Genomic DNA, 15,420 nt, shown 5'->3' with positions numbered 1-15,420 from the left:
CTAAAAATTAGTGGGGTGGTTTACAGCCTGGACAGTCTACGTTTTTTTTTTTAAACTGAATATATATAATTATTATATCACTTGTTATCTGTGGAGTAAAAGGAACACCTCCGTAGATGAAACCAGATTATTTATTTTTAAATAACTGAACAGAGTAACCTTGTCAGAATATTGGCTATATATGTAAGACTCAAAATGGACCTACTTTTTCATTTTTTGTAGGCCGCATTTTGTCTAATATGCAGAGCAGACAGAGCTCTTCACATTATTTATTATACAAAGAAAGTTCCCACTGCTAAAACAATTATAACTATAGAGCACAATCTACCTGGTAAATTGAGTATATCACATAACATTCAGCTATTACCAAAAAAAAGCGACACCAAAATTGTCTCTTCAGCAGATTTTTTTTATATGACTTATATTTTGTCTAAAATTAGTTCAAGCATGTATTTGCTGTCCTAATAGCACAAGTTTAATTACAAGATCGGTATTAACGCTACTTTGAAGAGCATGAAAGACCGTTCTACAAGTTATGTAAGCTATCGTTAGTATTGCCGGAGTATATAATAAAAAAGCAAAATTGAAGCAGCTTTTTATAGTTTCGTTCAGCAACTTCTGTAATGAACATTTATTAATTACGAATAATTGAGAATTTGGTAAATATTTACTTACGTACGTGTCTAAAATATTCATCCCTTAAAGATCGAACACTTCTGATGAATAAGGTCGGTTTAGAACTGGTATATTTCGTACGACTATGACAAGTTTGTGTCCACTACGCCACCATCAATACCATGCTATCATCATGTGAAATTCCATAAGTATCGAATACTTCTCTTCAATTACATTGCTCTAAATAATCACACATGAGAGCTCATACGTGTTGATAATTTTGTATGTGTGCAATATATATTACTATTACTGGACACTATTTACAAAAATTGGTAACGCGCAATTTGTACATACACTTGCATACCAGTTTCTTTATTATGCATATGCTAATAATAAGGCATTAAAACTGGAACAAATACACTCCAAAAATTCTTGCCAAAGGATACACAGAATATAATTTTACAATTAAAATTGACCATTTGGCCGACGACGAGGTCCACTGAGCACGTGTTGTCCTTCTACAACAATTTGGTCGAAGACATCTCCACGTATCGGGATGTTTCTTTAAGTGACTGGAAATATATATATATAGTTCAAGCATCCTAAATTGAACACGAAATTTTCATGTATTACGCATCACGACCCCAGAGCTGCTTAATAAATGAACGTTAATTAAATAAAATACGTATCTCAAATTTTACCTAGTTAAAATTTAAGATACGTATTTAAAGAACCTCATTTTTATCTCTCTTACACAAAGGGCCATTTTGCTAAACGAATTTGATAGTAAATGAATATAATCCCACAAAATATTTAGTCTATACGCAAAAAAGGTTTGGTAATATTAGGTCAATAACACTAGCTGAAAAAGTACACCGAATCAAGGACCTCTTTAAGGTTAAATTCACCCCTTGGAGGAACCTTCCTTAACGCTTCATTAAACTTTTTCTTGACAATATCTGAACGAGAGTCATCTCCAGTAACCTCAGAGTCAAGAAAGCCAAATCGCTGCACAAAATATTCCGACAAATTTTCCAGGATCGGTTCTGAATGAAGAGCTACAAACTGTTCACGGCAAAGCCGATTCATAGTCTCTACCTGTAGAAAGAAAAAATATAAAATTAGAGTAAATCGTTGGCGTAACGGACGGTGATGTACATCATTTTGCATACTTCGGGCATGATGATATCGATTATGGTGCTAAACACTAATTGGCGAGCCGTAATTACGGCACAGGAAGCGAACAGACGTAGAATACGCTCACCGTAGACGGATGCGTCCAGAAACAATCGTGAACGGACGCAAAACTGATGCCGGCTGCCTGTGAATGAATTGCTGTCAACATCATATGACTCGAATCTATACTGTGAATGAAATTAGGCGGGAAGGCATTTCTCTGCTTCTTTACATTGGGTTTGCTGCTGTGATCCCAAAAGTCGACATAGTTTTTGTAAAGATTTTCCCCAAACGATACTGGCGACCTGTAAAAAGGATAATATTCATGCAAAGCGGTAGAAAATTCTAAACCTAAAATAATGCGAAAATAAGATGCAATGCGCGCATTAAAATGGACTATATCAGCCGAGTTCGCTTTCCATGTTTGAAACATAAAATAACCTATAGGGTTGCTAAACGAGATGATCTTTTGCCTATCAAGAATATTTTTTTAGCACTGTGGCGTACAAAAAACATAGTTCATTAACAGTAACAAGTTGCGTCAAAAATTATAAGCAGCGCGTTCGAAGCTGTTATACATGATTTGGAGGGTTTGTTCCAGTTTTCAGAGACCATAATCAGTCTTACAACTATGGGAAATACGTACCTTTTCTTGACAGGTAGAAAATAGGGCTGTACAACGGGCAGTCCGAGAGGTGTTATCCAGTCGATCGGCTGGCCTCTGATTTTGCCCACTAACTTCGCACAGTTAGCTAACCAGTCCTGGATTTGTCTAGTCGCAGTGAACTTTTCACGAAGACTATTTTATAGTGAAGGAAAATATAGCAAAAAGTTATGGAAAAAGAAAAACTATCGAGCACAAATAATCCTACATTTAACAAAAAATTATTATCAGTGGGCGTCTGCTAACCTATACCATCCACAGATGATTAATGTTACATAATACAAACGTGCATACCTACGTAGATCCGGCGCATTAGTTAATTTTTTCATCGGAGGACCCTTTAATATTAAAAAACAGATACAAACCTGAAAAGAACTTTTTGGGCAAGATATGAAGCTGCAGCATGGACGTATTGCTGTGGGAAATCAGCCAGGTCTTGCAGCTGTCGCAGTATTTGTTGTTCAGAACCATACCGAGTTACGCCGTATACAACAGTCATCACCGTTTGTTTAACCACCTATCAAATCGTGCTAATGTGACTAGAAAAATACTCTTAGCATTTCACAAGGTGTAAAGTGATGGGTATGAAGCCATAAATGTAATCCAGCTGTGCCAGGTCGAACACATATGACTTATAACCTATCTGTACCTTTCTTTTGATGTACCCCTCAAGAATCCGAGCTATAAACACTCCGTCCTCAGCATCACGCATTCTTTCCTGTTCAACAACCTCAGCAATTCCGCTGTATACATCCTGAGGAAGATCCATAGGCCTGAGATTCACCTAGGAGAAGAGGTTCAGTTATCCGAGGCTTGTCATAGACTGGAACTTGCCTCACATTGATATGTTCAGATGTTGCTCTGTTGCATATACATTCTACACTAACCTGCTCTGCGCCTTGAAGATCCCTTCCCAGAGCGGCGTAATGCTGTAGACCATTACAACTGCCATCCTGATGAACGGGAAAGTGGCATACGTACTCAGAGGGGCCTTTGTCGCAGCGTAGAGCGTTGGCCACTTCTTTGCAGGCAGCTAACGTTTGCCACGGTTCGTCTGAAGTTTGCCACCACCTTTGAAACAATACACATTGGAAAAAGCAATGTACAACTAGTGCTTACAATCCTATGATACTTTCAAGAAAAATAGTTTTTTGCCTCAGGAGATACCAAGCCCTGTCTTTTTAACCGGTTTGTATACTGCATTGGATCTTACAGAAGTTCCATTAAGAACTCAACTAGGTACATACCTTTTGCCGGTAAACGGATAATCAGCTGAGTCCAATATATCATCTATAATTTCATTTACGTGCTTGAGTTTCTTAGAAATTGACCGATCCTTCAAAAATCCAGTCAGGTTAATCAGATGCAACTTGAGCCAATTTAATCCATTCGGTCCAAGAGGTTTTCCCTCAGCAAACATCAAGCATCCACGCATTACGTCATTGCCAATGTGATTGAAGTACGATGAGCATGGATACGCTCGACCTCTGTTGAAATCGCCACGCATAAGATCAACTCTATTTTAATACCAAATCATAACTTCCGCAGTTGACCATCGTGAGAAATGTTTACTGTTTGTTGTCCATTGCACTTTTCCGCCATTCCGTATGATTCATCTCAGTTTTTTCCAACCTCAACGTCGTGCCCGACACTCTATATGTCAGTGTTTACCCAATCTGATCTTAATTCCAGTATCACGTAAAATAATACTTTCGCAAGGACCTCAACATAGTAACTTTAACAACAGAGTCATCAAACTAAAAATAGCTCGAATTGCATTAGATTCTTAACGGTATTGTTCATCTAAATGTTAAGTTCATTCATCGTAACTTCGTGCAGGATAGTATCACCTGAAATCTAAATTGTACGGAAACCAGAAGGTAGTATCTTTGAAATGGTTAGCAATCGACAATTTGTAAAGCATGTCACACCATAGCGAGTACGCTTCCGCACATTTCCGGTGGTAAGTTGCGAGCTCTTTCGTGGCCTGGAATAAGAAAATAAACAAGCGCGTATCTATATTTATATAATTCCACAATAAATTATATGTTTTAAAAGTTGAGGTCGACCTTTTGAAGCCCCGACAGAATTCAGTGAACGTAAATATTTTTTTTAAAGGGCCAATAGATGCCTATATTTATTCAACACCTATAGGTCCCCAAAAAAAATCTGCCAGATAATATTTTTATGCAAAATATGCGATTGTACAAGAAATACAGCCTCGATAACGAAAGTGAGGACACGCATGTAGACATTACGAAATTGATCTACTTTTTTCTCTGACAACATTTTATTTTATGATTGAAAGTAGGAGGCAACAATAATAAGAATTTTTTTTTTAATTTTTAAGCGAGAACAGCTTTTGCTGCAGTGGCCTTTATCGATTGCAAATACTGGATACCTTCAAAAACATGCATTATCACCTTGTCGTTAGTACCAAGGGTACGTTATACTTAACGGTCGAGTACTTATTATGATGTCCACAAACAACCTAGTTAATATATATATATATATTAACTATCTTTTGAGTCCTGCTTAAGACTCGATTGTGCGAAGAAATGTTACGTTATTATCCCGTCTTAAGGTATTGAGACTCATTTGAGACTCAAAAAGTTAAGATTTATCCAAAGAAAAGGCCAGGATCTTAGCTTTGTACAAATATTCTCAAACCTGTGCAACCATAGAAATTTTCTACTAATTCTACTTTACACCTGAAAATCTATCAAGAATAATTAATTGAAATATTTATTATTCAGCTTATTACAATCTGTTCTTTTTTTCAGAATCATCTTATTTTCAGAGCGAGACAAAAGTTTTCCTTTACGTACACAGGTCTTCATTTTTTCAACCGAGGCAGTACTTCTCATACAGTGATCTGGTTACATATCTGTATTATCTGGGTTACATATCATAATTTCTTCCATAAATTTAGATTTTCTTGCGAAATGACTTGGGGCGTTTCATGGTCCCACTGGACAAAATAAGATGAAGCTCTAGGATACTGTGGAGTTTATTAAGTTGAGTGATGCCGCTATGATCGACCTCGAGCCCCCAGACACTATGTGTGTCGAGGCCTTCCCTCCTCTTGGTCGTTTCGCCGTACGCAACATACGCCGTCACCGTTTTCGTCAGTCTCATCAAGTCTGTTAAAATTAAGGAAGCCTCTAATGGCAAGGAGACGAAGGACGCCAATAATGATGCCGCTACCCGATAAACCAACTAGAGAGCCCTACTGGGGCCAGGTGCCCCTACGTCTGGGAATGGCGTTCTCTTTTTTTGGATGCCATCTCGTCAGCCGATTAATAGGGGGCTGAAATATTTAGTGTATTTTTCTAAAATACATAATATATAGTGTGGGGGAACGGTCAATTCTTCATCCTATTTTTTAGACATGTGCACCCTATACGCCACCGTGTGTCATCCATGGTGCGATGAATTTCGAGAAGGTTCGACAGAGAGATAGAAAACGGCTCAGCCTAGAACAAGGAGCAACGGGGTGAAGCAGTAAAACTATCTACCACAAATATCGAAATAAAAAGGTTCAGATAATGTCGGCTTGTCCCCGTGATGGTGCAGTAATAAGTTGTTCGTCCACTATTAGACTTGGTTCAGGCTTGAAAACCGGTATACATAGGCTTCATTTTGTAGTGGAAGCAGTCAGGCATCTTAAGTAATGTTTAATGGCAATACCAGGCGAAAAAACTCGAACATTTAATACGTCATCGTCCCTTACGAGGCATATGCTAATGATCAAATTAGTCAATCAGTGTTGATAGCGATTTCATTGACGCCTGTTTCATAATCTTACGTACTTTATGCTCTTCACTCTTTGGTTCCGAGTTGAGCGGCTGTGATATCGGAAGGACACCTGATGGTTGTGGAATACCCAATTTAGGATCACCATTGTTCAAAAACACCTAAAAAAATAAATTACCATAATCCTCTACTTTTATTTAAAATTTGATTTGGGAAATGATGTCTGATCAATTAAAGCATAACAAGTACGTATTTGGAAACTCTGTATAACACATATCTTTAAAGAATCCATTACAAGTAATTCGATTAGTGTACATTATTTTCTAAATACCTTTCTATTATTCGCACATTCACAAATTAACCAATGTGTATAAGCTATCTGCTTGTGGTCAGTACTAGCCGAATTATTCAATTAGTAAATATAGGCTAACCATTTCTTGTCGACAAAAAAGGGTTACCTTAGTAATTAATTGCAATATGGGCTTATTGATGATCCAAGGGCATCTGGAGAGAGCATTGAGTGCGTCAAACGCCAGATAGAAATCTCCGCGTATCGACTTGTCTTTCTGAAAAGCTCTTTCGTTGGGAGCTCGAATCATAGTTACTTGAGACACAAGGAAAGGCGAATCCTCTCGATTATGCCACGGTTTCGGAGGACTCAACATTGGGACTGTCTGCAATAAAGTAAACTGCGTTTATAAGATTGCATAATTAACTAATGAGAGCCTGAGAATATCGTTTCAACGGTATCAGTAAGGACGAACCGTCATATGCAACAATATCGACAATAACTGAAAGCCCACTGCCTTAGATTATCTTAACGGTTTGGACGCGCTTTCATGGAGGAGAGCATAGCTTTATCTGGTTTTAATTTCGCATTAGGTCCCGCGATAATGGTGGCAATGATAGTGTAATCCAGTAAAACTCTATTTGCTATACTAGGAAGTATATCCACTATAATCCAAAGAAATTCTAGTTTATTTTTTTATATACATTATGCTATCAGCCAAAGTATTTATAGCTCAACAAGGTATGTATGACATACATTTAGTTTAATTTAATACAGTATTCGTAACTATATTTGTATAATGTTTTCAACTTAATATCGGGCCAAAAACCTTCTCTAGCTATCAGTTACCCTTTTTTTGACAGGCCTTGGCACCATTTCTTAGTGCTTCAAGGATATGTCAAAATGACGAACGAATAGAGAAAAAATGCACATATTTACGAAATTCTTGCCTTGATGTCGAAACGAAGATCTTCTAGCTGAGCTTCACGGTATAGTTTGGCGAGCATAGGATGGGGTTTCCATTCTTCTCTTTTACAAAAAGAAGAGCCATTCTTTTTAAACACGACATAAATAGCATTGACCAGTACACCTGACCTGTTATCACTTTTTAAAATATCGATGTCTAGTTGAAGGTTGCGGATTGCCTGGTAAAGGAAACGGCCCACCCCAGTAATAACCGACTTCGGCCACGGAACCGGACTTAACTCTTCGAGAGTGGGGCCCCACAACGAATGCTGAGTAAGTAAATCTTCCCAAAGCTCACGTTCGGGACGCGTTGACCGCAAATTATAGATCTAAAACGAGATTTAAGAATTCAAATAATAAGATGTTATTATTAATCCGGTTTTCCTTATACGTGATTTTACTTATTTCGTGTTAAACAGAAGAAAGGTGATATTTGCAGGTTTTTGTTGTTTTAGGAAAGTTCTCAGAGCTGATACAGCACTTCAAGCTTAAGACCAGGTTTCTGTCGGACTATTATTCGGACTAATGCCGCTTACGTAACGCTGTTTGAATATTATGATGAATGAAATCACCGAAAAGAGTTTATTCATACCGTTTGCATAATAACAATATATGAGTTGTTTTGTTAGCTGCATTGTTGACTTATCTTTTGCTCATTTATATTCCGAGGTATAAGACCCAATTTCAAAGACAGATCGCATGTAGATAGGCTAAGCTTGGTCCAGCAGAATGGTAGCAGGCAACGTCATTATTATGTGTATCCTAAAGCACGCAATCAGTTATTTCTGGCATTTTAAATTGATTTTGATATGTTTCTCTACCTTCAGATAATCGTTGTAGATTGCCTTCAATTTAGGGGTAACCCCAAGCCTCGTTTTCGCACATGTGGCATACCTATAAGCAATCGAGCAATAAAAACAAACAGCGATGACTAGCAGGTTTTGTAAACATAACGTGTCCGATCTTTGACGCAATCCTTCCCTGAAGAATAGACGATTCCTACTATTTCATTAATCATAATTGTGAAAGCTGGCATTACTCTGTCTTGAAATTTAGTGCAAGGATTAAGCAGGTGATGCAGACTTATACAAGGTGGACTTTATAATTTACCTACTCTCATGTAACCCTTTGTACGTACACCGCGAGGCTCTGCCATTCTAGCATGCTACGAATGTGATAGTGATAATTTATTTTGGTTCCCTTCACCTCAGAAAACACAAAGCTTCGACAAATTTATCCTATGTCGCTGTAAACTGGGTAGGACACTTACATGTCATTTATTTGTTGACCAAACATTTCGCAACGCTGGTTTATAGCGAGGTTACATGTGTCTGCTGAGAGGGCAATCGATCGTATCTCGTGTAGCAATAGGGCGACGACTGCCTATCATCGATGTTATAAAAATGAAACAAATTGATTACAGTTATTCATGGAAATTCTCAAAAGAATTTTTTTTGTGTGCCTGAACATCGAAAAAGCGAGCGAACGTTCATAATTCTGATAGTATTAGGTGAAGTCTTAAGCTAACCTTAAGGTCGAGTACGCTTAGGTAAGGGTGTAAAGTCATCCCAGAATTAACTTGTTGATGGCTTTGTAACTTCCGCAACTCTTTATTCAGAAAGAAACGAAGATCGTCGGCCCATTCTTTTTCAAGAGCCTGTACTTGCAGACGCAGGAATTTCACATACGGCGTCGGTTCCCTAACTGCGGTTATTGACTTCACCTAAAATATTAAAATAGTATCAACTAATATGCCGAATAAACACAGTGTGCATGAATGTAATGAAATGACGATCTGAAAGTCTGTCTGATTTAAAAAGAACTAAAAATTTTTGATTGTCGCTACATTAATTCATCTACTAAATTCCTAGCTATGTATGGAACATAACAATACTACAGTTCCAACGAATAGATTTTTTAATACCGCGCCTAAGGCCTGAAGTGCCTAAAGAGCAGTGACAATCTCACAACATGAACTTGAAAGTCCTTTCCAGAACTGTATATAGTTGTTCCATGCCATAACCTTCTTGAATATTGTGAATCTGACTGGAGTTCCTTCTAAATTAACATATTGGGATACTCATTTTCAGTGAAGTTTATAGAGAAACTTGTCAACAGCTCTACCTTAACGATTCCTCTTAGTTCGCGGCTCCATTGCTCTCCAGCTCCCTCAAAAAGTAGGTTCAATGGTATAATTTTATCTTGTTCGGGACTAGATTCAGAGACCTTGTTTGATTTCAGATCTTTCTGAGGACCGCATTTGTATTGCTCCAGATAAGTTTGCACTGGTGCCCGGGAATCTGGTTTTACCTTCCGAATGATCCTCATGATATTTTCAGACTGAATCTGAAATGAATTTATGCACAAACTGGTAAAACAGACTAGCTTTAATTTTGTTTTGTAGCGAAAAGCTCTGTGCGAGACAAACTTCAAAGTTAACATGGCCTTAAAACGTTGATCGAGGGTCACGCTCTACAATCCTTCAGACATACCTTGTCAATCACAAGCTCTTGACATCGCTGTTTAAACGTGATTTCGTTTCCGAATATAGCGCTGATCAACCTGGAAGACAGTTTTGGATCCCGGTCTATCTTGACCGCGAATAAATCGAAACAGTTTGTCACATCAAACGCAACACGATTTTCTGCCATTAACTTTTTCACCATCATGACCTGTCATGGAGAGAGTTACAGCAAACAAAGATTTAAACGAAGAATTAGGCAGGTAGCCTTTGGCACGCTGCAGTGATAATCACGATCTCCTGCAGATGGCGCGTTCGGGTGTGGGGAAGCCGAAATAGCCGAGAATAATCCTATTGGTATACCTTCTTTGTTACCCTTCAACTTTTTACCAATAGCAGTATATAATATGTAATGTGTAATCACGCCACCAAAGTAATTAGCGAGCGAACACGTAGGTAACCTACATGAAAGCAGGCACTTCTACAGAAGACTGCCAAGAAAAACAACGTACCCCAAGGAGGTCTCGCTTGTTAATGTATCCCCATAGAAGTGAATTGTAAATCCATGTCGGTACCGATTTAATAATGTCGTTTCCACATCTGAAAAGTACAACAGAAACGTGCATAAACTCATCATTGATATTGCAAAGTCATTTGTGTTGTGAATGTACCATAGAACTTAATCATTTGATACATAATTCTTTTAAGAATAAGAAATCTATTCTATAGAGATTTCTTATTATTAAAGGAATTGTCCATTATATTGACAGCTACGTGTGACCTGATGAAAATGGGTACACGTCAACAAAAAATATGCTGTTTATTGTGTTTACTTTATAAAGTAGCCTTTTTTTTTCAGGAATACTTAGGTGGAATCTAGGAATAATATAGTACTTATGCAATACAACCTTATCTACAGTTTACAGTATTTGTATCTACAAACTTAAGTGAGAGCTTCTTCTGATAGTATCGCAATGCGATGATGGCCTGCGTCAATTCGCCACAAAGTACCGATACCTCTATGAAGCTTTTCAGTGCCATCAACACCTGAAACTCGTAGAATCGTAGAAATATGAATTTCGTTTAGAAGATGCATCACCATATCTACCTTTAAAAAGACATCAATTTGTCATCCAAATTTCAAACTTCAATTACGGAACTTAGAAATACAATCCTCTGGTTTATGCGCGCTAGAATAATTTTTGAAATTCTAGATACACGCCAGCCAATGGCAACTGATCATTGACAATACATTAAATCTCACCGTTTCCTGATCTTGTAATATCCGAGAGCGGCGGACTGCAGCGCCGCTTATGGGTCTTCGTCCTTCTTTCAAAGTATGATTTACCTTGCTATCAAGTTTAGTCGCTGGGTCTATTCTCACCTAAAAGTTCAGCCAAAACCTTCTAAAACATCTTTATCTTTGTTTAGTATTATATCTTCTACTATAAAACATACGCCCTTTTAAACGAGGCTTTAAATTATTTGACGTCTACAGAATTCTAATTCTAGAACAATTGTAATTATTTATATAAAAGGATCTGACATTTGATGCCTCTTTTTAAGCTCGAACTAATTATATAATAAAATGCTGTTGGGTAGATATATCAGGCAGTGAACGTCGCCATTGGGTGCTAATGTTTATGTACATATGCCAGCTATACAATCAAGAACAAGTTCCTGCCTTCATCGGTTCATCCAATTCAATGCCATACTCTTGTTTGAATATCTGCTATGTTCTGATAATGCCGAAGAGGAAATACCTTAGCCGACGAAGCGTTGACTGAGGCTGTAGTTCCATTGTCAATAATGTCTGAAACTCAACAGCAAGCGTGTCTTCCAGCTTATAATTATTAAGCCTGTTTAAATGTCGTAGTCGCAACATAGAAAATATGATTCCGCAAAGGATATTCAATTGTAATACATTATGTCCCATGCACATGCTTTCAACAGCATCCGTGTCTGTTATCAAAACCATGTTTTAGCTCGAATTGTGTTTAATTTTCAATAGTCCTCCTTACAAAACATACCATTATGTAACTCTCGAACTGTAACCCCAGCGAGCTGTAGTGAAGCGACGACTGTACTTTCAGTAGGACGCGTCGATTTACTAAGTCCGAATTCTCTCAGTGTATTAGTCTGATGCGCTTCCTTTGCATAGATACAAAATATCACATATGAAAACACAGCTCACTTTTGCAAAGCTTGTAAAACGAGTACTTCGAGGAGGTCTATACTTGCAGTAACTAACTAAAACTACTTCATGCGTATTGGCGCAACAGATAATCACTATGCTATATTGGAAAACCTAGAAGAAAAACAAAGGCATACGCGAGATCAGTACGTAAACAAGTAAACCAATCGTACCTGGTAGTTGTGCTTATGTTAAATTATTGATGTAGTTATTGCAAGCTTAATGTAAAGATGGCACCGCTATTTCAAATGTCTGCTTAAAGGGCCAAACCGTCGACGCTATTATCTACTAACCGAAGCACGACTGCGTCTTTAAAACGAAATATAATATTTACACGGAAGATGTCGGTTACTTTTCAAATAACGATAGCTCATACGCGCGGTACAGGTGAATATAAAGGCAGCTAATTGCTCAACTTTGATTCCAGAAAAGTAGAATGATCAATTAAAAGCATTAGCCCTCGAATGAGTCGATAACGGCTGCCAAATTTGCTTTAGCATTCTTGGGAACCTAGGAAATAATATTGAGTATGCTTATGTCGATCACTGAAGGTTCCTGCCAGCCTGAAAACCAACGGCGCGTTACAAGTAGAAGACAGCAGGTGGTATATTTAAACAGCCGCACCCAAGAATCGTGACCAAATGTATCAATTAAAAATTTAGGTTAAGATTTAATTAAGGGAGGGGTCTCTAATCTTGTAGGTAATGAGGACGGTCGGCCTTTCGTTAGGAGCAATATGGTAGCAGTAGTGTTAAAGATGGTTAACTGCCATAAAATATGACATTAGAGTTTGAAATAGTAACGCCCAACAAACGAGGCACAAACTGCAGAGTTCTTACGAAAAAACACTTCGTTTTCTTTAAACTTCCTGCTGACAATCTTCGCTGACGACCCTTTATAAAAAGACGAATAACTAGTAAGCATTCAAAGATTTAAAATATGTTCAATCATTAACGAGAAATAACTGAAAAAAGTAGAATGTAGATGACCAACCGAGGTAGTGAGGTCATGATGATCGTCATGGGATCGGCCGTAAAGTTTCTTTTGTGATGTCATCCCTTGGACAGAGGCTTTTACGTTTTGATGGAGACCACTCCGAGCGTCAATTAAATATAAGCGGCCCGGCGATCGACACACGGAAGCACACACGCGATACATTGGCTACAAGCGTACAAACAGAAAAAAACGAATACTCAGAAAAATCGAACTCTACCTATTTCCAGGAAACTAACGTATCGTCAGTTAGAAATAGACATTATGCATGATCATACTGAAGTATGATTACTCTGCTTGCTATGAGAGCATGATTGAACTTCGACGATCTCGTATATTTCATCGATAATTAATCGAGTTTAGTTCTTTCTTCACAAACTCCTCATAAGTGCTTCGTTAAACTTTTGAGTGCGGACGTTCATTAGCACATATTTAGTTTCTAACAAGCACATATTTGGCTGGTACACCAGATCTAAAGTTTATCATCAGTGAAAAAAACATCAAAGTATTTATATATTTGATTTGTAGCTGTTGTTTTAGCTATTAATATGCTTAAAATAGGAGTTACAAAACGTATAATGCAATAGAAGCATCTCGATCGAGGTATAATCCTAGAAAAAACATTCTCTCGCTTTTAAACTATTGCTTCTAGAAGTTAGGCTGAATAATTCGTTTGAGATATATCATCTCACTATGGATGAGGTCCAGATCTGTATATAGCGTGTATAATTAGCATGCCTGACTTTTGCCGATTTTTGAGACTACGTCATTGGTTTCTTTGATGGTCCTTATACAAGCTGTGTCCATGTGGCATTTGTTCCGTGTACCCCACTGCTACATAAAAATTATGAAACAAACCAACGAACGAACGATTAGTTGCATTAGATAAATTTAGCAGAAACATTAAACAGAACTTCTCATCATAAAATGATTATTGTTCCAGCACTAAAAGTTCAAACTTTAGAGAAACATCAACCCGCGCACTTCGATTCTCGTTAAAATTTACAAACAACTAATTCCAAGCACCAACAACTATCCGCTAAAACTCACAATGAACGCATTTAATAATCCTGAAATAAGTACCGCGACTGCTGGGTCTGACACGAATTGCTATCGTTGTCCGTAGGAAATGGGTGCAGTACACCTTTTTTTGGAAAATAAATCTCTGTACTTCTTTTATATGTATATAGAGCATCTAAAGCAATTCGTCTGCGCCAAATAGGTCATTAAATTGGCACCGGTGAAGTTGGTACAACAAACTTGTTTTTCTTAAATATTAGGATCCTACAGCTGATGACAGCCACACTAGGTACATGTTTTGCACGTTTTGGCGGGCAACTGATACAGACATTCGGCTCAGAACTATCTGGCTTCGGAAGCTTAGGGATCCTTTGACCAGGACTGAGTGTTTGTTACAAATGGACGGTCTGAAACCGGCAGAGAGTCCTAGGTTTGCTTTGTAGTGCTATGGACAGTTTTTTGGTCATTTATTCGATAAAGTTAACAGCCTAGATTAGGAGTGTGTTGCTTGTTTGCCGTCAAGAAAACATGTAAAAACAAAAAACATATATTTCTCATTTGATCGAATTTATTAAGTTTTTATACAATTAATGATTAAAATTCGTTGAAAAGCTATTTTTGTTGATTTATGTATGAGTTATCTATCTGTCCAGCTTTTTCTAGCCATGCTATTTAAACTTCGGTAATTAGTATTTATTGATCCATCTTATATTTTTAAATACGCATTTTTTTTTTGTATAAATTTATGGAAAATATGCGTGTGCGGATGATTCGTTACGACAATGTAAATCTTCGCAAACACGCGTTAAATATTGCAATATTCAGAACATAAGAAGGTCTGTTATACATGCAACGTATCCTTTGCTCGCCTGCTTTTTTTTTGTTTGCTATATTATGTTGCATGTGTGCTCTACTTCCTCTGATTTTCTTTTATCCTTAATATTTATTTATTATTTTATCCGTTCTATATTTTCTAGCTTGATCAATACAGCTGCTGCTAAGATGAACCTCAGTTTGATAGCATGATAGTCATGTAGTTGTTTTAGAGCGACGTTGACGGGGTGACAGCCGACTGGTCCTTTCGCTGACAGAACCTGAAAGACGAAAAGTGCTGGCCAACTCTTTCCACAGACCTATCCTACACTAAATGGATCTTTGCACAACTTACAACTTATGATGACTTATAAATCTGCTACTGTAAGGACGCGTGATGATGCATCAATAATGCTATGGCGTTTTTCACGAATTAGGACAGTGTCTACAGTAATTTACGACAGAGTAACTTG

The 15,420-nt window shown here is 37.6% G+C and overlaps 1 protein-coding gene across 4 annotated transcripts; it reads right to left on the bottom strand.

Annotated features, from left to right (window-relative positions):
* Positions 1-583: 583 nt before the first annotated feature.
* Positions 584-14,332, bottom strand: LOC111254886 (DNA-directed RNA polymerase, mitochondrial-like). 4 transcript variants are annotated; one of them, XM_086983750.1, is made up of 24 exons: positions 14,198-14,332; positions 13,853-13,948; positions 13,115-13,282; positions 11,958-12,078; positions 11,691-11,740; positions 11,192-11,311; positions 10,871-10,974; positions 10,440-10,527; positions 9,959-10,138; positions 9,591-9,812; positions 8,995-9,189; positions 8,737-8,849; positions 8,288-8,360; positions 7,451-7,795; positions 6,670-6,885; positions 6,268-6,372; positions 4,306-4,442; positions 3,703-3,942; positions 3,343-3,526; positions 3,105-3,239; positions 2,821-2,972; positions 2,438-2,590; positions 1,880-2,096; positions 584-1,713 (listed from the first exon to the last, which is right to left on the bottom strand). In XM_086983750.1, exons 2-24 carry the CDS (start codon positions 13,919-13,921, stop codon positions 1,474-1,476), a joined length of 3,627 nt encoding a protein of 1,208 aa, XP_086839876.1. In that variant the 5' UTR covers positions 13,922-13,948; positions 14,198-14,332; the 3' UTR covers positions 584-1,473. The 4 variants fall into 4 exon arrangements, with proteins under 4 accessions (XP_086839876.1, XP_086839881.1, XP_022671972.1 ...); XM_086983755.1 differs by lacking the exon at positions 14,198-14,332 and adding an exon at positions 14,099-14,117; XM_022816237.2 differs by lacking the exon at positions 14,198-14,332 and having other exon boundaries at positions 13,858-14,138.
* Between the last annotated feature and the right edge of the window lie 1,088 nt (positions 14,333-15,420).

Source organism: Varroa destructor, unplaced genomic scaffold, assembly GCF_002443255.2.
Source record: "Varroa destructor unplaced genomic scaffold, Vdes_3.0 BEIS01000001.1, whole genome shotgun sequence".
Taxonomy (NCBI): domain Eukaryota; kingdom Metazoa; phylum Arthropoda; class Arachnida; order Mesostigmata; family Varroidae; genus Varroa; species Varroa destructor.
The sequence above is the reverse complement of the archived record's forward strand: the minus strand, read 5'-3'. Positions and strand labels throughout refer to the sequence as shown.